The sequence below is a fragment of the Raphanus sativus genome, chromosome 7 (assembly GCF_000801105.2).
Source record: "Raphanus sativus cultivar WK10039 chromosome 7, ASM80110v3, whole genome shotgun sequence".
NCBI classification, from domain to species: domain Eukaryota; kingdom Viridiplantae; phylum Streptophyta; class Magnoliopsida; order Brassicales; family Brassicaceae; genus Raphanus; species Raphanus sativus.
The window spans coordinates 10,030,914-10,057,602 of NC_079517.1; the positions used below are offsets into that span (position 1 = coordinate 10,030,914).

At 34.3% G+C, this 26,689-nt stretch overlaps 4 protein-coding genes and 1 pseudogene across 9 annotated transcripts; 1 reads left to right on the forward strand and 4 right to left on the reverse strand.

The window, feature by feature from the left end:
* Positions 1–974: 974 nt before the first annotated feature.
* LOC108816448 (transcription factor TCP1-like) lies at positions 975–2,845 on the reverse strand. Of its 2 annotated transcripts, XM_018589021.2 has the most exons (3): positions 2,724–2,845; positions 1,241–2,226; positions 975–1,141 (listed from the first exon to the last, which is right to left on the reverse strand). In XM_018589021.2, the coding sequence occupies exons 2-3, from the start codon at positions 2,133–2,135 to the stop codon at positions 1,131–1,133; spliced, it is 906 nt and encodes a 301-aa protein (XP_018444523.1). In that variant the 5' UTR covers positions 2,136–2,226; positions 2,724–2,845; the 3' UTR covers positions 975–1,130. The 2 variants fall into 2 exon arrangements, with proteins under 2 accessions (XP_018444523.1, XP_018444521.1); XM_018589019.2 differs by lacking the exon at positions 2,724–2,845 and having other exon boundaries at positions 1,241–2,691.
* A 1,780-nt stretch (positions 2,846–4,625) lies between these two features.
* On the reverse strand, positions 4,626–9,742 carry LOC108837671 (calmodulin-binding transcription activator 4-like). 2 transcript variants are annotated; one of them, XM_056990936.1, is made up of 13 exons: positions 9,601–9,742; positions 9,387–9,512; positions 9,186–9,301; positions 9,013–9,101; positions 8,878–8,932; positions 8,138–8,795; positions 7,919–8,007; positions 7,707–7,791; positions 7,427–7,641; positions 6,704–7,320; positions 5,715–6,252; positions 5,185–5,481; positions 4,626–5,102 (listed from the first exon to the last, which is right to left on the reverse strand). In XM_056990936.1, the coding sequence occupies exons 1-13, from the start codon at positions 9,608–9,610 to the stop codon at positions 4,977–4,979; spliced, it is 3,021 nt and encodes a 1,006-aa protein (XP_056846916.1). In that variant the 5' UTR covers positions 9,611–9,742; the 3' UTR covers positions 4,626–4,976. The 2 variants fall into 2 exon arrangements, with proteins under 2 accessions (XP_056846916.1, XP_056846915.1); XM_056990935.1 differs by having other exon boundaries at positions 7,707–7,794.
* On the forward strand, positions 9,392–16,004 carry LOC108837672 (uncharacterized). 4 transcript variants are annotated; one of them, XR_008936755.1, is made up of 5 exons: positions 9,392–9,532; positions 9,829–9,880; positions 14,354–14,410; positions 15,054–15,146; positions 15,593–16,004. XR_008936755.1 is itself a non-coding variant. In XM_056990937.1 (3 exons), the coding sequence occupies exons 1-3, from the start codon at positions 9,811–9,813 to the stop codon at positions 15,742–15,744; spliced, it is 315 nt and encodes a 104-aa protein (XP_056846917.1). In that variant the 5' UTR covers positions 9,761–9,810; the 3' UTR covers positions 15,745–16,004. The 4 variants fall into 4 exon arrangements, 1 of the variants encoding a protein (XP_056846917.1); XR_008936756.1 differs by having other exon boundaries at positions 14,362–14,410; XR_001947380.2 differs by lacking the exons at positions 14,354–14,410; positions 15,054–15,146; positions 15,593–16,004 and adding an exon at positions 10,011–10,143.
* A 2,927-nt stretch (positions 16,005–18,931) lies between these two features.
* Positions 18,932–22,063, reverse strand: LOC108815337 (probable DNA primase large subunit; annotated as a pseudogene).
* A 1,563-nt stretch (positions 22,064–23,626) lies between these two features.
* Positions 23,627–26,689, reverse strand: LOC130497450 (ranBP2-type zinc finger protein At1g67325-like). The gene is made up of 10 exons (XM_056990235.1): positions 26,533–26,689; positions 26,267–26,312; positions 26,077–26,192; positions 25,251–25,527; positions 25,035–25,117; positions 24,882–24,927; positions 24,643–24,752; positions 24,410–24,437; positions 24,174–24,328; positions 23,627–23,966 (listed from the first exon to the last, which is right to left on the reverse strand). The coding sequence occupies exons 1-10, from the start codon at positions 26,539–26,541 to the stop codon at positions 23,964–23,966; spliced, it is 873 nt and encodes a 290-aa protein (XP_056846215.1). The 5' UTR covers positions 26,542–26,689; the 3' UTR covers positions 23,627–23,963.

Sequence of the window (26,689 nt, forward strand, 5' to 3'; positions counted from 1 at the left end):
ATTATTAGAATAAAAAATCTCACAGAAACGAGAAAAACCATTCAAATCTTGCAGCTTTCTCTTGAACATTTCTTTTGAAACTATTAAAACATCACTTTTCTTTGAAACCATACATCTTGATTTTTGCTACTGACATTTTCAGATTTAGTCTTATAGCTAATAAATGTCGATTAGCTATCTTGATTTTGAAATGAGTTAATATGGTTCCAGATAGTATTATAGGATAAATGGCGTTTGCAGTTTTTGACTAGATTATAAATTGCATTATAAATTGAAATGGATACCTGGAAGTGGTGAATGTTTACAATAATTTTGAGGTACTAAGGAACTTAAAGATTGTCTACAAAAGAGGGACTTGAGCAGATCACTTCATATCATATTCAAAAATGTAGGAGTTACCAACCCTCTTGCCCAAAACCGAACTTTATAAGCCAATAAAATCAATTAATGTATGCCTTCAAAAGGGAAAATCATATGTATCACTGCAAAATATCATTGTCTGAGCAAGAATATAGATATGCATCCGTAGAAAATAATATCAACTCTAAGATCTATCCTGCGCATATTTCAATGGCACGCTTCTAGTTCACACACTAGTGCTCAGTTTCATTTCAATTTGCATGGTAACTTAGTCAAACATTACATGTTTGTGTGTGGATACAGACTTGTATATGTGAGCGTAAATAGTCATCATCATGCCTGGTGTAATATGTACCTAATGGAAATTAGGGTCTTAAGGAAATAAACTAATTGATGTAGAGCTTTATATGAAACGTTAAACTGCAAATTGCTTAGTCTTAAAAGACTGTTGTGTGTAGCACCTAATCAAAATTATGTATGGATCTTGAAAGGGATTGGGTTTCATCAAATTTATAAATCATTTGCTGATTCATCTTCAAATTGAAATACTTTAAAGGTTACATACATACCACTTGAAAGCTGTAGCTAAAATATATTAAGGTAGACAAACTGTATTTTAGAAAATAAATCTTGATCAATGACATATAAGATCAGATAACATGTCCAGAAGAACACACATAACCAAATATTTAATATATACTCAAGAGGAATACAGGATTATTTGCCTTACATGTTTAAATTTGATGCCTAGTCCTCCGAAATATCAAGATTTATGGGAACCCTGCCAGATAAAAACAAGAAAAAGAAACATATCATGGAATGCCAAGATATATGAATCATATAATTTAGGTTAGAGAAGCTTCTAAAATTCAAACTATACCCCTGAAGAAATTCGTGTTGGTGACTCCACAATAGAGTTGATCAATAAAAGGGTTTGGATTATAGTCAAAATCCAAGTTTTGAGGCAGAATGGCATAGTAGTTGCTGCTAGAACCCTGATCTTTCAACATGAACTCCGGATATTGCTGATTGTAACTTTGATCCATATTCATGGGAAGATTGACCTGTATCTTTGTAATACATTCTTGATTAGCAGACTCTTGGATTGATTCCTTGTAGAAAAAATCTGTCATGTCTTCTCCTCCATTGAAGTTTATGGACCTTTTGAATGGGTCCATTATTTCAGTTTGTATGATCTTGGAGGCTGTTTCTGGATGATCACTGATTATCTCTCTTGCTTTTTCCTTAGCCTTTCCTCTAGCTTTGGTTCTTGATCTCTTCGTTGAGGAAGATATGTTGCTCAATCCAGTCTTCTTATTCCTCTTCTCTGGCTTCTTGACCTTACAAACCACTTCTTCTTCGAAGCAATCAGAGCATGAACCATATACAAAGCTCGTATCACCAACATCATCATCCTTTTCTAAGTTACCTCCATTGTTTCCAAAATCTTCATCATTGTTGTAGAGCTTTTTTTCTTGGACAAGCTCTTCGATGTCTCTTCTTGATTTCTTGAGTAGCCAGTCTAATGTTTTACTAGCTTTATCAAACCCCAACATATCCTGGAGATCGAAGAATTGGCGAGAAATTCCAATAGAAAGCCTTACCCTCCTGTCTCTAAGACCTTGTGCCGTGTGAATCTTGCTATGCCTATCTTTTTTCACAGCCTTCTTGATTTCTCTCGACACCTCAGGAATGTCGAGCCCTTGCTGATTCATAGCACTGTTTGAGCTAAACGGCATGTAGTTGATAAGAGATTCAGGCACGGCTGATACCATTTGGCCCGGAGATGCTGATGACTGATGATTGTAGGGGATGCCTTGATGGCCAGAGAGTGAAGAAAGGTAAAGAGAGAGAGGGAACACTGCACTGTTACTACCATTGTTGTAATTATTGTTGGAAGAAGACATCACTGAGCTTAAGGAGTTACACAAATCAAGAATGAAGACTATGAATCTTTCTGTTTTAGAAATAAAACCACAAGTTTCACATCATCAAAAATAAAATTTTGGCTAAAAAACAGGAAAGAGAAAAGAAGAAATCCAGAAACAAGAGAGGTAGAGATAGAGAATAAGCGTCCAATTCTCACACCAAGACAAAAAGATCAAGAGCCAAAAGTTGATTTTGGGTCTAATCTAGAAACATGTTGTTCAAAAAAAAGTCTAATCTAGAAACATTGTTTCTTCCTCTCGCTTAATTACAGTATAACTTTTTAAGCTAGGGTTTACAATTGTTTATAGGGTTTCCAGTTGCAGATCCTATACTAGTTTAATGAGCATATATATCGGGAATTAACCTCAAACTCTACTAGTTTTAGTATCATCTTAGAATATACTTTTACTACGTATACATATACAAATAGGTACCTTCATATGAAGTATTGGCAGCAATATCTAATGGTCCAGAAATAACCACAGAAAACGACCTGTGAAGAGATTCTATTTCCATGATAAAGACCAGGCTTTTAAGAGTCATGATTCAAAGATGAATGTACAGTTGTTTTCTTGTCCGGGTCTCATATAAGATCTTTTTTTTTCTTTTTTCTTTTTAATCTGCTAGTCTTTTGTCCAGATATACTTAATTTATGTAAATGGTTACTAATTATTCCTACTTGGCTACTTGCCATGAAATAAAGTTTTCAACTCTTTTATTTTGGGTGAAATTTTTTTATTTTATGAAGGAAGATATTTATTTAGGGTGAACGTTATGATCCGGAAGAAATTGTACTCTGTATATAACATAAAAACATATTCCCCTTTTTAGGGTTTTGTCAAAAGAAAAAGGACCATTAATGTGACCTGAGTTGGTTCCCCCGTACAGTTTCATTAACAGTGTGAAAGGATTTGTCGTTTTCAAATGTTCATTTTCACGTCTCTAGCCATTAATCAAGGGTTGTTCTTTTTTTTTTTTAAGTGGACACAACACAACTACATAATGCAAAATAGCAAAAAGATATTATGCTTAAGCAAAATATCAGTTTTAAAAGTTACCATAAATACAATTTTAAAGGGATAAATTTGATCATTTTCTTCAAAAATGAAAATAAAAATATAAGTTGAATATTTAAATACTTGAGGATTTACAGAATTATATATGATTTTTTAAAAAGATATGTTAAAAATTTAGGTTTGAGATGAGTTAATTACCGTTTCTTTTTTAACCGAGATATTTAAGTGTTTGAGATTTAAGGTTTAGTTTTAAGATTAGAAATCTAATTTATTAAAATAGAAGTTATAACAATTTTTTCATGTGTGATTTTTTTTTTTAAAAATAGATCTTTACCAAAAAGTTATGTTTCACTTATTTCTAATTAATATTTTCTAGTTTACTGTTATAACGACTTATACCGTTAACAAATATCATTTCTAATCATTAATGAATCTCACATACACGATCTTTGCATGTCTATTTCAAATATATAAATGTATATATATATATATACATATATATATATCAAACTTAATTTATTTTTAATAATATTCACTCTTGAACCGGTTCACTTTATATATTTAACAAACAAAGAAAGCATTTAATTAAATTGGTTCTGACCATCATTTCTGACATATGATAGATTGATAATTCAACCTATTCGGTTTAAATACTAAATAAACCACTATTCAGCCGGTTCATTTTATCCAGTAAATAAAATTAACAAAATCAGCTTTGAACAGTACTTGAGATGTAATAGCATTCACCTTTCTAGGTACTTTCATAAATCATAAATTATAGTTAAGAACCAAGTATATATTATGCCTATATCAAAAGATGACTAATGTTTATTTTTAAAAGGCTTTTTAAACCTTTTGGTTGCAATATTCGAAAAATCTCAACAATATTTTAGTCATCTTGTTTTTTTCAGAATGGGACAAGTTCAGTCATCTCTGCTCCTTCTTTTTCATTATTTTTATCTTTCGAGTTTTCAATAGTCGGGCGGATCTATTTACAAAAAGGAACCCACACACACCTTTCTAAATTTTTTTATATGTAAACACTACGATCCCTCCATGGTTAACTCCTCGGGCTATAACCTATTTGGATCAGTTTAATAAATATGGAGTTCAATGCCAAACAAAAGAAAAGGAAGAGCATTGATGTAGAGTTCAAAAGTCACTGTGGTACTCATGCATTGTAAAATTATGAATTATGAAGCAGACCTTAAATAGCCACTGAGTAGGCTCCGCACAGAAGAGCGAGTGCTGCAGCAGGTATGGTTGACACCCAGAAACAGACGCCACCTGAGTAAACATAAAGACATAGATGACCATAACTTCGTAAAACATGCTTTCAGTGATTTGATTCTACTAAAGATTATGATAGATTCTGCAAAGATGGACTTTTTTTTGCATCAGTCACAGGAACTTGTATTACAAGCAAATTTCTTTTGTGTTTACTTCGTTTTTTTTTTCCTTGTACAAAAAGAAACAATGCTTCCAAATTTGTATCAAAGTTGGCCACAATAGAGATCACTTACAGTCGCTCACTACTAATAACAGCTTCTTCCCTTTTCTCATTGCAATTCTATAAAACTACTCCCACTCTTGAAACTTTACAAATCTACAGACTTAATTATTAAAATATCTAAATCCCCATTTATCCTTGTTCTTGCATGGCTTTCCCTCTCAAGGCAGTGCAAACAAATTGTCATATTCCATATCAGCTATGTCGAATAACGCATCATCATCATCATCCTCATAACCACCACCACTTCCACCTGTTCCTAATGTCTCTGTTTTCCCAAGCTCAGCCTTTAAAAAAAAAGATTCACTCAAGAAAGAAACACCTCAAAAACATATACTAACTTGATCTATCTTGCAAAGTTACTCTTACCTTTTTTTTACAGTATCCCGTGAGCACACGGTGGTATTGCTGGCGAGACTCTTGAGAACGAGTCATAGACAAAACACGAGAGAAAGCCTCGTTCACTGCACCATCTACTTTCTGCTTACGAAACACTCTCAGAATGTCCTCATCTTCGCTCTCCTCTCCTCCACTTTCTACGTCTTGCCTGAACCCTTTTAGTCCAACACCTTTCCTTCTCCACCTCAGTATTACCTTATCTAGAACTCCTACCGCCCAGCAAATCACCTTATACTGCTTCCTCGTTTGGTAACCTCGAACATGCGCCTGCCACATATAGTAAGGTGATGAAAAACAACTATATTCACCTTCCCACTTCGAACATGTGACAAAACTAATATTATATATTGTGGTCTGGGGCCTAGTTGGCATCGCCAGGGACAGAGGACCGACACGTGGCAACACGTGACTAGTCTGGACATCTTATGTGGAGTCAGAATACCTCTGTATAATGCAAAAAAAAACTATATTGATCTTAGTGAAGGTGTTAAGTAACATACCTGTATTATGACAGCTTTCTCGCGCTTTGTCAGAAACTCTTTTCGACCTTTATAGCCACGGTACTTCTTCTGGATAGACAAAGCTGCTGAATGGTAGTTCCTTGCATTTGGGCTCGACATGTCTGCGTAGATCCCGTACTCTTTCCAGAAAGTATGCCTAGCAGCTTCTCTTTGTTGTCGCTTTCTGAATGAATGTGCACGAAATGCTGCTTGGATTCTCTCTGCTGCTTGAGCTGCGTTTTTCAACGCAGCCAGTGATTGTGGATCGTTATTAACGGGATGACCTCTTCCCGCGATGGAGTTCACTGTTTTCTCTGCTTTCGCTTGAGCAGTGTTTTTAGAATCTTCGGTTTCTTCGAGTGTGAGAGACGAGAGATGGTCTGTTAACGCCACCTCTGATAGATAACCTGCAAGGCCCTTGTGGCCATTAGAGGCAGCTATCGAAGCTGGAGTTTTACCGATTGGGTCTTGCGTATTGGGATCAGTCACTGCCCCAGGTGATGCCCCTGAAGCTATAAGGGCAGACACCATTTTTTCACTGCCACAACAAAAGACAACACTGTCGGTTAGTACATTCAGTTGAAGCTATTGTCTACAAATGAAACGGTTGAAGCTAGACGGTGCTCTCTAGGACTGCAGTTTTTAACCGAACCGAACCGAAATTTCGGTTAGTTTGATTCCATTCGGCAGGTTTATAGAAAAACTTCAGCTTCTTGATTCAGTAATCGGTTAGTTCGGTTTAAAAAGTATTAACCAAATTCCAACCAAACTAACCAAAATTTTAAACCAAAATTACCCAAATTTAATAGAATATTTAACTGAAATATAATCGAAACCAAAACTTCGGTTAGTTTTGGTAAAAACTTAAAAAACCGAAACACCCGAATACTGAACCGAACTTTTTTCGGTTCAATTCAGCAATATTTTGGTCGAACCAAACTAAACCGAACTACCGAAACCCGCAGGCCTAGTGCTCTCTATAGGCTCACCTTCCAAGTTGTGCAGCCCAATGAAGAGCACTCCATCCCTTACTATCACGAAAATCAACATTAACACCATGACCAAGAATTGGAGAGAGTGCCCAATCGAAGCCAAGGCCTGCCACCATATGAATAATGCCTTGTTCTTGCTTTGACAAAGAACAACAAGATGCTTGGTCTTTATCTTGGGATCTTGAAGACAGCCACGAATCCAGCTTGTCTTTAAGCAGTTCCTGTAGAAGCCAGTCAACAACAGTACCTGATGACGTTGCAGTGCCATCTCGAATGAGACGGCTCCACTCATCATCAGTGCTTGGCTCCAGGTTGGTTTTTCTATCCGATAGAAGCGTCTGCACGAACTTTACAAGTAATGAAAGCTCACCAGGACTGCTCCTAGGGATAGATGTGTCATCAGGCTTATTACGATACTCAAATCCCTTTATTTGACTACAAGAGAGTCCATCTCCAGAAGTGATGCATAGATTCACTTTGCCAGGACCACATGGAGGGGCTTGGCACCGAATAACACCTTCCTTGATGATCTCAAAAGGAACTTGATCATTTCCAAACATGCAAGCCCATGTAGATTCTGTTGGATCACAGAGAAATGATCCTATGATTATCACCTGCATTGTCCAAACGAAAAATCTAATTAAATCACCAACTCTTTCTTCTAACCAATAACATATAAAAGGTAGATTTATACATTCCCACATAGGTGTCAGAGTATACCTTTGTAGTTTCAGTTGCATAGCCCCACTCTGGTGATATGTCCTCGATGGTAAACTTTTGCTTATATGCAACTGTGTGATTCATTTCTTGCTCGGTTTGCCCTTCTTCATTCATCATTCTACTGTATTCACCGTTATTCTCTGGAGCTCCCATCTCAGAATAGCAAGCAGGAAGTTGCAAAGAAGAACCAAGTTCTTGAGGCAACAACAATGTAGCTGAAATTTGAGACAACTATCAGCACTGACCGACGTCAAACCAGGGTATAAAGCAGATGACATACCTTGGTCAATTTGGTTGCTATAAGTCCAGTTAGAATCTCCCTGCACTCCAGGTAGCAAACCTGTCCTTGGACTTAGTGTGCTTCCCTGCTTTTAACAAAAAGTACATAAATAAACTTTTACTTCTTAGTTTGAAAAAGCTACTATTAAGATTCCTAGTGTGTTTTTTATTTCTGCAAACTAAACATTTCATTTAATTATATGAGTGAATTACCTCAGAGTTAAGAGCTGTAGAAGCCCCAAATGCCTCCAGCACATCTTTCCAAGATCCAGACTTTTGATCGCCACTCCCTCCACTACCACCTGTGTGACAAGAAAGGTTTTTCACTCTTCCTAATAACCTTCTTCAGACTATAAGGGGGCTTTGCTGAAGCTATAAAGTCTGCTACAGAGAGAGGAAATAGAAAAATATTGAAAACCAACTTTGGCCTACCTGAATCGTTATTTACAAGCATGAGACTGTTGGGATGATGATATTCAACTCCAAAATACCCTCCGTTAGATCTATCTAGTCTGTTACTCTCCGGTCTCTGGTGTCCAGCTGCTGGTTGAGCAAGGTGACTCATGTCTTTAACGTACTCTAAAGACAGGAGACTATCCAAACTTTCATTTTGACTGTACAGTGGTGGTGGTGGAACAACATTATCATATTGGGGTCCAACATACCCTGCGCAACATCTCCTTAGTTTGCTGCTACTCTCTGGTCTCTGATGTACAGTAGCTGGTGGAACCCGGTGATCAGTATCCGTACTAAAGTCTAGAAGGTCGAGACCATCCAAACTTTCTACTGGATCTGTAGCATTAACTAAAATGTCATCATCAAGACTCAGCTGTTCCTCAAGCCTCCTAAAAGCCTCCCTGTTTTCAATCTCATAAGAACTCCCACTCCCCTCCTCACCTCCAGAGTTACTACTATTAAAGACAACGCCAGAGTTAGCCTCTGCAATGCCCAGCGAAGTAGATGACTGCTGCTGCTGTTGTATGTCAGTAGAAGATTCACCAATGTGGTGGTGGTGATTGTAGCTTGGGGATGAAAAGAGAGTGGTGGGATTCAGTGAAAACTGTAAAACGGTTCCACTACTTTGCCTTCCCTGAAAAGTTAAAAAGCCAATTATAACATCATGCAATAAAACTGCAAATTTAATTATTACAGTGCTTATAGGAGAAAGTTACCTCGTTTCCGTCACTCACATCCCTGTAATGAACAAGGACAATATGGTCGTATTCCCTGATATAAAAAAAAGATAATAACATTTAATTGTTAAGTATACACAACAAGTTAGAAAGCATAGAGTATACATGACTCACAGATCTAGCATCCAGAAGATACGCCTCTGGAAAGAAGGGTCATGCTCTCCATGTGCATAATAACAATTCAAAGCCTCCACATTACCCACCTGTTCACATAAAGAAAGAGTCATTAACAACCCTTTAAAGATTCCACAACTAGTCTTTGATATTATGGTTAAACCAAACAAAACCTTAAGACGTTCATGAGCTTCAGCAATAGCTCTACCATCCCTCTTTTTCCTCCATTGATGACCATCTTTACGGAAGAATTTAAGAACCCTCTTATTGAAAAGATACAAAGATCCACCTGATGATGAGACAGGAAAAAAAGCAGCCAGACCTCAGCATCTCAAAAAAAAAAAACCCAGTTGAGAACCAAAAGTCAAACTTACTAGTAGGCTTGTGAGGAGCCTTGTGAGTCAACTCATATCTCTCATGATTCTTCAAAATGAAGTACACCTCAGGAGGTTTCAACCAACGGGTCTTAGCTTCTTGGGACAGAGTACTAATCTCGTATTCTAAATTAAACGACAAAAAGGTAAAAAAGAGTCAGCCTTTAGTCATCCAAGTACACTTTTCTTTTTTTTTTGGGTTCAGAAAACTCACCGGATTGCATAGCGAGTTGAGAGGATTGTTGATCAATCCAACTTGGTCTCTGTTCTTAGGCTGTTCGCTATTATTGATAAGAGACAAAAGATCGCAAATAAGAGACAGAGAGGAGTCTCGGTAGAGAGAGTATGAGCGAGATAAAAGATCTTTTTATAACAAAAAAAAAGAACAAAGGTGGTGTAAAAGTTTGACTATGGACTGACGACCATGATTGTTTTGAAACAGCAAGAGGAGGTTTCCGACAACAGCCACGGCACGAAGATGGATGCTATGCCAGGTAATTATGATCATGTGTGACGATACCCATATTATTAAGGCGATATTATTGGTCCATGAATAACCACGTGTGAATACTTTGAAATTAATTAATCCTGTTACATGTCGTTGTCTCACTCGGACACTCGCAGTCGCAGCTGCAAGGAGTTATAGAGAAATTACGGAATCGGCCCGGGTCTCGTTTCACACTTTGATAATGTAGAATCGTAGATTGTAGAGGTGTCAATCGGGCTACCCGATCCAAAACCCGCGATATCCATTAATATTTAAGTCATGGCTGATTTGTTAGCAAAAACTGAAATTATAAGTTAACTGCGATTCTAATAATATAAACGGTGCGGAATTAGACTGCAGTACAGTGCAAAACGAGTAGTTATAATATTATATTTTATTATTTTTATGATTTTAAAACATTTAATTTTTCATGAAAAACCGGCTTTAACTTTTTGTTTTTCCATATAAAATTAGTTTACTTTTTCCAGAAAAGTATTTTTCATATATTCTAAAATTATATTATGAAGAATCAAATCTAATAATATTTAAATAATCAAATATAAATTAAAAATAACATACTAAGAAAGCAATTTTTGTCTTAAATGCAGTCAAACGTAGAAAATACACATTTATCAATTTATACTGCAGCTCTTGTAATAATCAAATAGTAGAATACATTCACATCTTTCATATTTGATTTGCTATAGTTTAGATCAGAAATATTAAAATATCTCAAAATCGCAAATGACTCATACTACATGATACATTTTAAGCTAATAAATAAAGTTTCCAAATTCTGTGAGCTGGCTCTATCTCCAAACAAATTTAAATCCAAACCAAAATATTTAAACCTCAAATAAATTTAGTCTGAAAAATTATTTTTGTACTTAATAAGTCCGGCAATTTATAAAGTTTGACAGTTTCAAGTTTTGGACATTACATTATTCAGACCGAAAATCTGAATTGAAACTTATCTTAAAGAAATAATTAACCGCATTTGAAAGATCTAGATTCGATAAAAACTGATCTGATCAGATCAAAATCTGGTAAGAATCAATTATAATCCAGCTCAAAGCCTTAAATTCTCATAATTATTATTTCATTCATATTTTCTCTATTTTTATTTATGATCTAGTCATAGTATTTTTTTATTTCTAAGCTTCTTTTTTAGTATCAGATGATTATGGGCCAAATTTCATAGTCCTCTCAAATTCTATATCAAAACATATAATATTATTTTTGTCCTAATGGTTTCTTGAACTTGAGAATTCATCCTTGAACTGGGAACCGTTCAGCTAAGTTAATGATTTCTGGTTTATAAGTTTCTTCCTTTTGTTTTTTTTTCAAGTACTATAGAACTTTAAATATTAAAATTATAATGAAAATATATAACATCAATTATTTTGGTATTATTGTAATATTTAAGAATTTTTAATAAGAATTGACCAAAATGATAATTTTTTCTGATGTTCATAAATATCAACTATTTAGAAACGAGCTGATTTGAAAGTGAATGAACAAATAAGAAACTGGATTCAAATTTTATGAATATTCATATAGGTGCAAAATTCATCTATTATGGTAAATATTTATATTTAATATTCTTTTGTGATCAATAACTTTTTGCCGACGTCTAATTGAGAAAATAAGGATGATATTTGGATGTTTCAATATATTTAGTTTCAAATTTATTTTTTGAATATAGATTCTGAAGAAAACAAATTCTGTCCAGTAGAGAGAAAAGAGAAAAGAGAAATTTTTGAAAACAAACAAGAATGTCCTAATTAAAATACATTTCCATGACTTCTTTTATGAAAATAATTAATCCACTAGGTGATGACCCGTGCCCTGCACGGGGTGAGTAGATTTTAAAAAGATTATCAGTCTGAATTAATATATATTACAAAGGTCCATTGCATAGAAAAAATGGCAAATATTGTAAAATAAAAATATAAAAATAATTGCATAGAAAAAATTGCATAGAAAAATAGTAAATACTGTAAAATAAAAATATAAAAATAATTTTGTGTTTCAATAACAAATTGATCCTGTTCTTTATAAGTAGTGTAAGAGACTCAATAAGAGATATAAAAGTAAGCAAAAACTAATATAAAATCATTTATGAAGCAAAAATATAAAACAAAATATAAGCAACAGGATAAATACGACATCTGAGAAGGAGACAATTGTGTGGAGATGTAAATATAAGGCATTCCTATTTATACGTGTAAGACATCACGTATGTCTAGGGTAAACTCGTTGGAATTAATAGCCATAATGATAGTTCGTATTCGTGATCCAGATTTGAATATTTTAATTGCCTTGTTCATAATATTAGATGATTTTTTGTTTTAAATAGGAAACAAACCGAGTATAAGGATTCACAAATTAATCTTTGAAATCAATCAGTGACAATCACTTGTCCTCTCACCAATTTGACTTGCTACAATTTTTAGTTTCCATATTTTTGTATGATTCGACGATTTTTATTGATGTATTATAGGAAACAATCCGAGTATAAGGATTCGCAAATTAATCTTTGAAAGCAATCAGTGACAATCACTTGTCCTCTCACCAATTTGACTCGCTACAATTTTTAGTTTCCATATTTTGTATGGTTCAACGTCTACTTTAAATCGATAATACCATAAAAAGCGTTTTTTAAATAATGAAAAATCAATTAATAATAGTCATAACCGTATTTACATTCCTAATGTTTCCTAAATTGAAGAAAATACAATTAAAATCACCAAAAATGTGTGATTGACAGGGGATTTGTTGTAATTTATTGAAATTAAGCATATCAGTGACATAACATATGGAATCACAGCCATATTCCTGGTTTTAACTATGATTAAAATTGACATGACATACTTAATGTAGGAAGATCATCAAAATATCATGTGGGTTGTGATGCATTTGATCTTTAGAAAAATACATCAAATAAATAAATTCTTCATAGTTAACCCAAAATAAATTGTGATTGTTATTACATATTTGATCTTTAGGAAAATACATCAAATAAATAAATTCTTCATAGTTAACCCATGAAGAATTTTTTTCCATATAGTTAATTTGAATCGGATTCTTATAAAATAAGTCATTAGGTTTTATTATGTATTTTGTATAATGATTTTAAGTTACAACATATCAACCTGTGATTATCACATTTTATTGTATATAAATTATAAGTTATATACATGGGAAACCGTATGATTCAAAGTCTCATATATAAGTGATAAAACAATTAGTATGTCGAACACAACACTATTAATATACATGTAATAATACATAGATAATAAGGATGTTGGATCGTTCGATGATATAATGATTTCTAAATAATATTTTGAGTTAGTTTATGTCAACAAAGTTAGAAGTTGTATTTTTTTTCATTATCCTAAAACTATATGATAGACTTACTCAAATATCAGTGATTCACCGATGAATAATTATATTTTTTTATTGATTAGCGTGTAATATAACATTGAAAATAATAATACAACATTAAGAAGGACTTATCATAGATATTATATTCTTGGTTGGTCAATAAAGATGAAGCTTATAACATATTAATGGAATTATAAATTAATAACCAATGACAATTTTTGTAATTAAGCTAGTAAGTTAAGGGTTTTTGAATGTAGTTGGTGAGAGAGCATGTAGTGATGACACGTAAGAAATGGCAGTGTTGTAAATCACACATGAACTAAAGGTTAATTATTTTTAATGCTCCTAAAATAATATATAAGGGATTATGATTTCTTTGATAGATACAGAAGTGTCATCTTCTTCTTTGTTCTTTTTTTTTTGCTAAAATTCTTCTTTGTTCTTTACGCGGCTTTTCTTGTTATCCAACACGGTGGTTCGGCTAATCCATTATAATTTTTGAAGGTGGAGACTTGACTTCAATAAAACTCCATAGCATGTCGTTATGTAGGCTTTATCAAAATACATAAAGTCAACTTTTCCAATGTCGCCCGACTCCAGTCTCTAATATCATGCATCTTTATTAGTTTCGTAGAGCACCCCCATCGAGGATAAACTAAAAATGAGTATCTAAAATAATAAAATTTTACCTTTTATTAAAACATAATTATCTAACTAAAATTTAATAGTCTTATTAAATACTCTCTTCGTTTTAAATTAATACTTTTTCTATATCACTTTAAGAGATGTTTAGAGGAAACTTTTTTGTTTCAAAATAGTTGACGTTTTCACTATTCTAAATAAAATTTAATATCATTTGAATTTTTTGACCAATTATAAAATACTGATTTTTTTATTGGTCAAAGTAATTTCATTTATTGATTTTCTATATGACCAAAATAAATTGTATAGAAGTTTATATTTTCTTAATCTATGTATAATAAAAACCTTAAAATCATTTAAAGTGATACATAGAGTATATGTTTTGAGTATTTCACGTTATTAATAAAATACATTACATTTTAGTATTAAATGTATCATTTTTGTCTGTAAGCTTTACAGGCTGATATCGGGAAGCAGTTTTTAAGTGGTATATATCCCCTCCACCAGTGTAATTCTCCATTCAGCATAATTATTAAATATAAGCAGTCCAAAATATTATATTAATAAAAATATGTTGAACTGCTTGTGGTTTATTTTATAAAGAGAAATGAAGAACTGCCTGGTGTAGCAAAATATGCTTATTTTCCAGTGTAACTATAATTAATACATAAGATTTAATTTATTAATTTTTATTTTTCGGTTCAGTCTAACTTTTATTCTACTTGATAAACAATTATATAAATTTTAATCGTTTTAAAACTTAACCTAATAAACCTTTAATTATTTTTATTTCAGTTTGACGGATTTGAAATCAATTATTAGTTTGGTTCATCAAATTATAATTATTTTAAAAGCATCCAAAATAGATCTATTTAATTTTATACCCCAGATAAAAGTTGTATATAAGAAAGTGATTTTCTTTTTATATTTCAACTAAAAAATTATATTGATTGTATTTATAAATTATTTTCTACAATTTTTTATTTATTAAAGTAGGTAATATTAATAAAATTTATATATTATTTTAAATTTGTACAATATTTTAAATCGTTTTTATCTAATTTCATAACTCAAACATATTTATAAGACCGCTTGATTTACACTTACTTGTCTGCTAGATCCTTAACAATTAAACCATTTTTTCCATTTAGGAACTTGCTATAAAAGAAACAAAAAGGCAGGAGAGCTTTTTCTTACTACCGACACATCCGTGGAAAACACAGAGACCTTTACTAGTCAATGCGGTATTTAACGTAGCTTCCCTTGTTTTTCTTATCGTTTTTCTCCCTCCAGTTGTAGTATAGAGATGTTTGGAATTATTTTTTAAATAATTTAAAGTATTTGAACTTCTAAAACTCGACTAATTTCCTCAAACCTGGCCCATCGACAACATGCAAGTCTGGTTGTTTGATTTAGGAGTTACATATTAACATCACATGGTTACATAAATAAACAAATTTAAATGCTAAATTGTGAACCAGTGGTGGACTCATCAATTATGTTTACCTATGTCATAATATAATTCTTATAAATTACGTCAAACGTGTCAAATGGGAAATTGAATCGAGGTTTAGGGATGTCAAACCTACACAACCGCCATTTAAACTACTGAGTCTTATACTATTGTACATACAAAACAAATATTTATCATGATTCTACTCAGCTGACTCTTTATGTGGGTATGTCTCAGTTTCGGAACCATTATACTTAGCAACTGTAGGAGGAGGATTACATCCCTCCAGAGGCCCAGCGAATAGCGAGATACGGCCCACTCTTCAAGAAAGGGAAAAAGGATTCAACAAGCTAAGAAGACGTCGTAACAGGCGACCCGTGTTGGTATGACGACCAAAAGACACAAAGCCCATTAAGTCGGCCCCGCGACTTAAAGCCCAGCAAGACTGGTGGGCATTAGGGCAAACGACGAGTAGCTGCCTATAAAAGGAAGAAGAGTAGCAACATGAAAGGGATCCACACTTTTACACACTCACAAGGCGGCTAGATCTAGGGTTTTTACTCCTCTCTATCCGCTATCTTGTATCGTTTCCAGGCTAGCTCTTCGAGCTCTGCTTTGTCTTTCTCTTTACATTTACTCTGTAACTGGTTCCTGATACCTTCATCTATAAAACGTCTTTGTTAGACCCACAGACGAGTTCTTCGTCTTCTCTTTACTAGTTTCGACCGAACTCGGTTCTAACAGCAACTATCCGAACTCGCGTACCACCCGGCGTTTGTTGGAAATATTGGAATTATAACTTTTTTTGGAAATTTAAACTTACATAATCAAAGATCCAGTGTGATACATAGTTTACATATATAGCTTATTAGCTTACAGAAATATAATTATATACATGTTTCTATGTATCTTTTGGGATGAATTTATTTAATGTCTATATGAAGTAATCCAAGCTTATGAGTTGATATATGTTTTATATGCTGCAATATAGTCACGACCGTCAAATAGTATGATGTGAGTTTTGTCAGCTGATTCTGGTGATTTTAGTGTAAAAGCCAAAATGTTTATCCGTTTCATGTTTTTAATTGTTGAAATCTCTCCGTTTTTACTAAATTTGAGAAATAAGAAATCAGATTCTAACTTAACACAAATCGTCAAATCCTCCAACGGATTCAGAGAGAGGACATCAAAAAGCGTCTCTCTCCAACATTTTCAGACATTATTTAACATTTCACGTGCTTTGTCTTCGACAATGAACTGAAATACATCGCTAACATGTACTATAACATTGTAACTACTATAAAATTGTAACTCAATTACTGCTAATTATTATTATTAACCTTTTCCAATTCAATGTGATGACCCACCATAAATGTTTTATTCTTTTTTACATCTTCTTTGGCATTATTTGGAATTTTGATACATCATTGAGACATTAATTAGTTACTTACACGATACAAGGAAGGAAACAAAAAAAGAACAAATAGTAAGGAACATAAAGCTTTGATTCATTTACTAGGCCTCAGAAATTAAGGTTTATGGCCTACAGAGGAAAAAATCACACATACCCAGCAGTTCCATAAAGTTTTGTCCTTGCAGATTTCAACTTTCATGCATAACATCGTTGCATGTGAGCATGACCGACTTTAATTTTATGTGAAGCACGAACCATTTTAAAATATTCACAAAATTTTAACTCTATGTCCAGACAAAATGACCATACACAACAACCCCGAGTTGTGGACAGTGGATAATCAAACAGCTTTTGCATCAACTTCAGTTTTCAACTTTCCACCGTCATAGGATGATAGGAATATGGATTCATAATCTACTACATTAAACCATACAAGGAGAAGGATTAAACCGAATCAGCTGGCGTCTTGGATTTCAAAATCTTCTGACTCTCCTCGAAGTTTTGGTTTGGATGGTTTGCAGCCGGCAACTGCTGTTATCCAGCAATAACAAGATATGCAGGATTGGTGGATTAGAATATCATGTTTTCCACCACAAAATCACCTTTTTCCTGTCAACAACAAAATTATTTTACCAAAAAAAACTACAAAAAATCAGATTTTCCCGTTAATTTACAAAATTATGTTTTCCCATCAAACCGCAAAATCACATGTTTAATATATAAAGTTTAACACACGTTTAAGATTTTTCAAAACATATGAAATTATGATAGATGTGAATTTTAAACTTAAGAATAATTTTTAAATGGGCCCGCAGACAATCTAATTGGCATTGTCCAAAATGGATTTAATATAATTTGAGCTAACGGAACACGTCAGGGAACATAGAATTTCTTTCGAAGTAGTTTGAATTAGAAAATTTTGTTGAGTCGGTAATCTTTATTCCAGTTTTTGGTCGATGTTATATAAATTTCATTTAAAGAAAGATTATCAATCAGTTTGATTAGTCAATGCAGTATCGAATATTGGATTTCCATGTTTTTTTGTTATTTTACAAGAATATCAATGAGTTTGATTTTTTTTTGGGCACCAATCAATGAGTTTGATTAGTCAATGCAGTATCGAATATTGGATTTCCATGTTTTTTATCGGTTTTCTTCCTCCGGTTGTATATAGAGAAGTTTAGAAATCTAGGATCCAATGTGATATTTAATTACCTCATCTCACGTGCCGTGTCTTCGATAATTGATTTGAACTGAAATAGTCCACTGCTAAATTTCTGTTCTATTCAATCACTGCCACTTATCATATTAACCTTTTTCTATTCAGTGTGATAACCCACCATGTTTTATTCCTTTTTCCATCTCTCTTGGCTATTATTGACTTTTCATACATCACTCAAATGTCAAATCAGGATGGACACGGATCAAATAATATCATAATTTTCAGTATTTATAATATATTTTATATTTAATGGATATTTAATTTTTTGATTTGCTCAAAAAATGCGGATATCTATTTTTAATATCTAAAAAATTACAGATATTAACGAATATTTACAGATATATACGAATATTTCATTCACTTTATTTAAAACAAGAAAAATATAGAAAAAAATCTATATGAAATTTTTTAAAGAAAAATATTTTACATAATATATAAAAAATCAAATATTAGTGAAACTATTATGTCTCATAAATTTTAAAAATTATTTAAATTTTTCTATAAAATATTTTCTAGAAAATTGCAATTTTATAAATATTTTATATTCCTTTCTTAATCTAATACTTTTACAAGTAATTTATAGTTAAAACTAATAAAATTATATCTTACAATAATAGTTATATAAAATTATATATTTAAAATTCAATATTTAATTGTAGATAGATATCTATTCGTGTAAATATCAGAGCAGATATCCAAATCTATAATTTTTAAGATTTACGATTTGATTCGTTTTTAACGGATATTGATTTTTAATATTATTTACTTTGTTTCAAAAATTTATGGATATCTAAATTTTTTGGATCAAACCAAAACAAATAACAAATCGAATCAAAGTTAATATACCTGTCCATTTAGTATGATTATGTCCTTGCAGATTTCATGAATGACATTTGCATATGCCCATAAATGGGGTGACCATCTTTAATTTTTACATAGATGAAGTACGAACCATTTTAAATCACAAAATGAAATCTTGTGTCCAGCAGAATGACCATACACAACCATCCAACTTTCGTACAGTAAGTAAATAAGCTTGTGTGTTTTTCTTATAAAACGATAAATATATAATCAAAAGCATCTAACTTTAGTTTCCAACTTGGATTCATATTCTACTACGGCATTCAACCATACAAGCGACAAGGAATAAACAGGAGCAGCTGGCGTCTTGGATTTCAAAATCTTCTGACTCTCCTCGAAATATTGGTTTGGATGGTTGATACCAGTATCACATGATGTACCATAAACAGCTTCAAAGGTCAATGTGCATGCAAGCTTTTAAAATTGCAAGTCCCACATGCACATAATAAGAAGACCACGTTAGTTTTGCTGAAAAGTCTGAAGAAAAGGATTCATGGTTCAGTGAGATAATTACTTAATAGATCACCTGATAATGTTTGTTCCGCACTTTATCCATTACATCTTCCATTCCACGGGAACTCAATCCCATTCTACCAAGTGCTGCCCTCAGGTTATCCTCACTGTCAGTAATCAGCAGAACACTGCGCATGAGATACATATCTTTTAAGATTCACATAACGAGTCGGTTACAACTTCTACAGAACAAAAGAAGCAAGCAACTTAATTTCACACCCCCAAACTTGCTTCTGCACATCTACATGTACGTAGTTTAAGGAGTTTTACGTTTCTGCTGTTCCCTAAGCAACTATAAATGGAAACTATAGCGAAAGCTCAAAATGTTTGCAACTGCTGCTGTTATTCAAAAATAATAAGATATGTGGAATTGGTGGATAGAAGATCCTACATGAAAAATAAAAATGATTTCCTGTTTCTTTTACAGAAAGAGAACACAGACACTTCCTAAGAAAACTGACCTGAAATGTCGATAAGGACAACCATGATGATCCCCAGCACCAGGAGCAGATGAAATGATCTTCTGACAAGCATAAGGGGTATAATCCTGAAACAGCAATGTAATTTTTGGTATCAGAAGCTTACATGATGAAAACTGATCATTGCAGCTTTCGTTGGCATTAAAGAAAGTATATGAAACTGTAAGCATCTTACCGTTCTCTTGCCTTCCTTCCCGTAGTTATGGCGAATGCCATACGCATACTCTTTATCAAATCTCTCAGAGCCAACCTACGAATAAGAAGGAAATAAGCACACAGCTAGTAGCTCCGTATTACTTTTTAGTTACAGCACACAAAAGCCTATTGATCACTTTTCCTTGTTCAAATTTGCTTGCACACACAGAAATCATGACAAGAGGGTTTAGGACCATGGAAAACTAGATTATTTTGAGAGAGTTGGTCTAAACTCTAAATAATACACATTAACCTCTAAACAGATAAAAACATTTGTGAATCAAGTTACCTTTTTTGAGAATTCTGTTCTCCAAAATGCTAGGGCGTCATCCAGCTTCAGACCCACACCCTACATGTCAACAGACAGCTTCAGAGAGGTACAAATAGAAATAAAAAAAACATGAGAAAAAAATAACCCATCTAGCCTCTACTATAGATGTGAATAAATTTGACAAGGGGGGTGAGGGATTAAAGAGAAACCTTCAAAAACAGACCCAGTTGCATTCTTCCTCCATGTTTTAGATGGTGGTCTTCTCGAAGCTGTGTGGGTAAATGTTCACATGTTACAGTTGCTTGGAACCAACCAGGATATGTAAATAATGAAGAACATAAGATTTGAAAGCCGTGAAGCAACTTACTTTTTCAAATAGATGCTTCATACAAAGTGGAAAGGAAAGGAACTCTTGGCAACTTGATCAATGTCCTTGAGTGATACGTCAGCGTACTCACTTGACTGTGGAAGCTTATCAACAACTTCAAATGATTCCGAATCTATAAATGTATTATAACAAATTATCAAATGACAAATCCTCACCTGAGAATAATCAGGACCCACGTAGGTTGTAGATAACGCTTCCACTATCTGAATGATGTCAATAGTTAAGGAAACAAGGGACAGGGAGTAAAGCAGTTGATATCAGTCAAAGTGCTTACTGGAGTTAGTCTGTCTTTTCCATGTGCAAACGAATGATTTGATCAGATGATTGAATTCATAGGTTTTGATATTATGACGTATACAGAAAAAAAAAGAGACAGCCTTTACCTTGTAGTATACGGCTTCAACTGCAAAGGGAAAGAAAGAAAATAAACTTTCCATTAGAGAAGGTACAAGCCTTGCTGCTAAATAGCTTAAGAGTTGAAGGTAAAAAATCATACCGAAATGCAACCAGATATCATGTACAACTAACTAGTTTATTGACTGACTCTCCAGAAAAGAAGATAAACAACCAATTATGCCGCTACTAGGCTATGCTAATACTAAAGGAAGAGACAGAAAAGGGTTGTGCGATTTGAATGAGATCATTACTTACCAGAATGTGAAATTTGACCCAGTGAACGTACGACTTGCCCCAACCTTCCTTTCAAACTCTGAAAATGGTCAAAGATCAATTAACTGGATTTCTGAACAAGTACCAAGAGGAAAGAACATAATACACCACACACAGTAAGTGGGGAACTAACAGTTACCTCAAGCTCTGCTCCTGTGACTGCCTTATACGATAGTCCAAACTCTCCCACAATCGCTCTCTGTAAACAAGAAGAGAAGAAGCCTTGTCTTTTAAGTTAACCATCATCTAAAAACAATAAAAAAAAATAAGAAAGGAGAGAGAGGGCTTACGATCTGCAGTAAACGAGACGAAGAACAAAATGAGAGATGATATCCTTGTTGTTGAGCATTTCAGAATAATGTCTCATATGTTCTTTCCACAGCGCGTCTACCACTTCATCCATCTCCTTATGGTTTCTCCCACGTGCTAATCCATCTGACACCCCTTTCAGCACTGCAAAGATTCTCCTCTTGTTCGATTAGTAAGAAACCTAATTTTGATGGGAAAACCTCGTAGGCGATCTATGGCGAAGAGCACGAACTCTTCTAATCGGATTTCCATCTGAGGAGCTGTAAGATAAAGAGGGATCTTCGGATTGGAAACGGCGTCGTTGGAGCCTGTTCTCTTCTTCTGAGATCGTATCACCTCCATTTCTAACTTCTTAGTTACTCTCGGCCGCACTTCAAAGCACACACTGTCGTCTGACGAACCCAAAGAAAGAGAGAAAAAAAAAGAGGTCGAGAAAAGCGCGGGATTTTCCTTGTTGGGCCTATTAATGGGCCTCTAACCGCATATTTTTATTGCATTTATATGATTTAACAAAATCATCATTCGCAAATGTCTTTGAGAATGATGTTTGCTGCTACTAGGAATGTCAATTGGACTGTCCGGACGGAAGTGGACATGTCCAGATGGGCTTTTTTTTTTGGGCGTTTTTGGTCTTGATGTCCAAATAGGTCCATATCCAAATAGTCCATGTCCAAATAGAACCATGTCCAAATAGTCCATGTCCAAATAGGACCATGCCCAGTTGGACTGTCCATGGAGTCCAGTTCGCCCACTTGATGTAAAAAAATATACAGATTCTAAATTTTATATAAAACAACAGATATTTAGATTAAAACTACATGTTTGAGCTCGAGATCGAGAGAGATTGAGTCATGGAGAGCTTGAGATCGAGAGATATGAGATCGAGAGATAAGAGTGACGGCCAAATGAAAAAAATAATTTTTCCCCAATTAAAAACCCTAGACATTTTAATAATTTGGACGGCCCATGTCCATCTGGTCTTGTCCATTGGTCTTTGGGCTTATTTGGGCGTTGTCCAATTGGACAACAAAATATTTTGGACGATTTGGGCATGTCCATATTAGTCCATATTAATTTGGATATGGACGTCCATGGACAGAGTGTCCAATTGACATCCCTAGCTGCTACGCTATGTTTGGATGGAAATGGAATGGCTAAAGAGTCATGGATGTCCTCAGTTTGCTTCCCGATGGTCATATCATATGACGTATGTATCATCCACTCAGTTTAGCTCCCTACTCGTACATTTGACGTACTGCTTTTAATGACCATGCTTCTTTTTTTTTCCAAATTTTGACATTTTGTTTTGTTTGTTGATATATGTTTACTTGATCTGACTCCATCTCTGTCGTTATTGAATCTCATTGGGTTTGGATTCCTCATCTCGTAGCGTTGGAAATGCTTATATTTGTATTTTCTTTTCCCTTTTTTTTCTTGGTCCAATCCAATTGTATTATTTAAATTTATTGCATGAAAAATGTGACTAGTGAAGATCAGGAAGTGTTAAACTGACTTCAATACACCAAAACCACCTGTAAAGGTAATAACTGTTTTTGATATAAAAAAAGGTAATAACTGTTAGCCTGTTTTTTTTTTTTAATTTTTGAAGAAACATTGAACCTCATTTCTCAAAATTATATTGAACCAACACAGGAAAAAAAAAACATCTGTAACTGTAGCCATGGAGAAAGCCTTGTTATTTTGAGAAAATTTACAAATACTAATTATACTCCACATTTTATATTTCCAAATCAGTAAATACTATAAAGACTTTCTAAATCAATTACACACAAACAAGTAACATGCTCTTTTCTTTGAACAAATAATTTCTAGATACGTGTCTTATTGTACTCAAGTATATCTGCATAATGTTTGTTTTGCAAGCATTTTATACTATGTTAGTTACTTAATAATCGACCTACAAACCTACTATACTAACAAATTGCAGCCTTAGAAGAATGTCTAGTTTTATGAAGATGGTAATAAGGGAAAAATAAAACGACCAGGTGGACTGCAACAATGTATAAACAAAAGTGCCAAACTAAGATCCCAGGATGTAAACAGGGTAGAGACGGAGGTAGCGATAGCAAAGATCCACAACGACCACAAAGTAGATTGAGACATATTAATACAACACAGCTAACCCAAAGAGAGGTAAAGACACAAATGCATAGAAGTAACTTGACGACCGCTGCAACATGGACGACGACCTGACGCAATATTTGACTGACATTACCGACACCCGCTCGATCAGACACCCTTCTCAACCCCCAAACATGTCTACGACTCACTGGAACAGACCACACATTTTGAAAACACACACCGTTCAGAGATTTTTGACTCTACAGATTGCGTTGATTTTTTTTTTTTTCAAAAACAAATAACCAATACTATCACTAGATATAAAATCTACACATACTGTTACATCTGCGAGTTTTCGAGGCAAACAATTAATTAACAAACAGATGTGACTACATAGATACGTTGCATAACAAACCTGATCGTTCTCTTCAGGTGCATAGGAAGGAGAATCGTTCGACTGATCCCCTGGTTTATCAGCTCCACAGTTTTGCCTGTTGCATTTGTTTCTGAACGGATAGTTTATGTTTCCACAGTTGTCACACTTCCAGCTTCCTTCCGGTGCCTTTTGTTCTGATAAACAACACATGCAACTACGTAAGTCTCAAAGTTCCTCAAATAAACCACATTATTTTAGATTTATGAGAGACTTACTGGAGATTTGATCTGAGCTTCCACCTTGCTGCAGTTACAAGATTTAAAAGTCAGAAATTACAACAACAAAAATCCCAAAATTTATCAAAATTGTCCTTCTACATGATTAAGCTAGCTGTTTGTTTGATAGTTGATACCCAACTTAGCTAGTCAATCCTTATATTTCACATAGATGTATCTGTTCATTTTTTTAACAGGGTCAAACTGAAAAAGAAAAAAAAAACTGCACGAACCTGGGGCCCAGGCTTTGGAGTGTTGCACTTTCTCATGTTACATACAATTCTGAACGAGAAGTTTACATTACCACAATTCGGACATGTCCAATCATTCTCACGAGTTGAATCTGTAAATGAAACACACAAATGAATATATCAAGTTGACTATCACAGTAATATATATATATATATATATATATACTTTTACATCTGACATGTTCTAGAATGGTGAAAAGTATAACCAGACTATCAAATACCTCGCTTTTGTGATTTTTCCTCTGGATAGTAACCGGATCTTGGCATCTGCAAAATGGCGCCCACATATTGTTAAAAGTTTCAGCTCTCGGTACAAGTTCAACGACTTATAAGATATTTGCATGAAGAAACAAGAATCTAACTGTTATACATACCATAGCGGCGACAGCAGCAGGACCCATGGCCATCCCAAGGCCATACCTGTTCATGGGTGGTGGAGGCATTCCATACATGCCACCTGTAAATGAAAACACCAACAAACGCACCAGCCAAATTAGACACAGCTAAAATTATGGTTATTTGAGAGACTCTTTGAGCCAATTGGGAAACCGCAGAAGAAGAAGAAAAACTGATATAAAGAAAATACATACCACTTCCCATCATAGATCCACCACCATGGTATGGTGGTGGTGGTCCAGACATATGTAACGGTCTGTAATGAGCTCCAGCAGGAATTCGGCTATTATAGTTAAAATGATAAGGCGAACCCCCAGAGAAGGGGACGTCATAAGGAGGAATAGACCCGTTAAAGAGAGAGGATCCGTATGGTGACCCGCCCATATATACTGGAGGGGGGCCCCCAGATCCTAAATATCTACCTGGTGATGAGAAGCTTTGTGGAGATTGCATATGTCTGGGAGCAGACTTCTGCGACAGTTATACATCAGGTAGTAAAATAATGAGAGAAAACCAAGTTGAAAACTGCTTATAACAGGCATAATCTAGTAGTCTGCATATAGCTACACTTTTCTTAAATGAAATCAAAGTACGAAACCTAGAACCAGTGGATTAGTAAAGAAACTCCAAACTCTCTCTCTCACATGAATTAACAGAACTCAAGAAAATGCATGAACCCTTAATATTTTGCAAATCTCTTGTCAACTTAGAAATTCCAGCAACATCTGCTGGAACTGCAGATGTCACAGAGCTACTACAAACCGACCACAGTGAAATGCAATATATACAGAAGACTAAGGATGAACTTTCACCTCAGTTCTTACTGTTACATACAAACACCTGAAAGTACTTGATGGATGTTTTGTGTATAAATGTGTGTAACAAAAAGACTTCTACCAAGTCTGATTACGAGCATGATACAAATGCTCTAATTCAGCGCCATACTAAAAACTGCTATGCAAAATCAATTCTCAAACTGTTTCAAAGCAGAAAGACATTAACTCAAAAAATGACTTTTACCCCATTGTGATCAGCAGGTCGAGACTGAGTGCAATTACGCATATTGCAGGTAGTCCGGAACGAGAAATTGACATTGCCACAACTGGGACAAGTCCAATCATCTTCTCTGCGTCCCCCTATCCACCCACCCACCAAAAGAATCAATAACAAAACAAAAACATATGTTCACAGTTTATATTCAAACTCGTACCGTCAGTTCTAGCACGCTTGGCTGCTGAAGAGTTTCTGCTGTCTACCTGAAAAAAATAAAGTCAAAATTCACCGATCAAAGGAAGGATCTCTAGAGATTTGATTCACTAATCGCTCAACTGAAATTGAACGATTCGCGATATGGTAATTGTAATCTTTAGGACTGATCTGCAAGAAGCTCAGCTCAGTTTCGATTTCAGTGCTGCTAGATCTGCGATACTATCTATCTCCCAGTATGGGACCAACAAAAGAGGGTGGGAACTGTACCTGAGACATAGCTGGCGGAATAGTCTGCGAAGTAGAGAGAGAGGAGTGGAGAAGGAGGCGGCACGGCGGCGAGACGTTCCTCGGCGATTTAACCTTTGCCCTAAGATTAAACTTGGTCGGGAGGAGCAAAACGAAGTGACATTAGGTACGGGATGGC

Excerpts from the sequence above, each read along its gene's own strand:
- LOC130497450 (XM_056990235.1), bottom strand. Across the intron at positions 26,193-26,266 it reads CAAGCGTGCTAGAACTGACG|GGGGACGCAGAGAAGATGAT; the intron begins GTACGAGTTTGA and ends GTGGGTGGATAG. Across the intron at positions 25,118-25,250 it reads TGGATCTATGATGGGAAGTG|GTGGCATGTATGGAATGCCT; the intron begins GTATGTATTTTC and ends TTTCATTTACAG.
- LOC108816448 (XM_018589019.2), bottom strand. The coding sequence starts at position 2,267 with ATGTCTTCTTCCAACAATAATTACAACAATGGTAGTAACAGTGCAGTG.
- LOC108837671 (XM_056990935.1), bottom strand. Across the intron at positions 6,253-6,703 it reads TGGGCTGCACAACTTGGAAG|TGAAAAAATGGTGTCTGCCC; the intron begins GTGAGCCTATAG and ends TTGTTGTGGCAG. Across the intron at positions 5,103-5,184 it reads CGGGATACTGTAAAAAAAAG|GCTGAGCTTGGGAAAACAGA; the intron begins GTAAGAGTAACT and ends TTTTTTTTAAAG.
- LOC108837672 (XM_056990937.1), top strand. The coding sequence starts at position 9,811 with ATGATTGTTTTGAAACAGCAAGAGGAGGTTTCCGACAACAGCCACGGC. Across the intron at positions 9,881-15,053 it reads GAAGATGGATGCTATGCCAG|GAACTTGCTATAAAAGAAAC; the intron begins GTAATTATGATC and ends TTTTCCATTTAG. Across the intron at positions 15,147-15,592 it reads GACCTTTACTAGTCAATGCG|TTTCGGAACCATTATACTTA; the intron begins GTATTTAACGTA and ends GGTATGTCTCAG.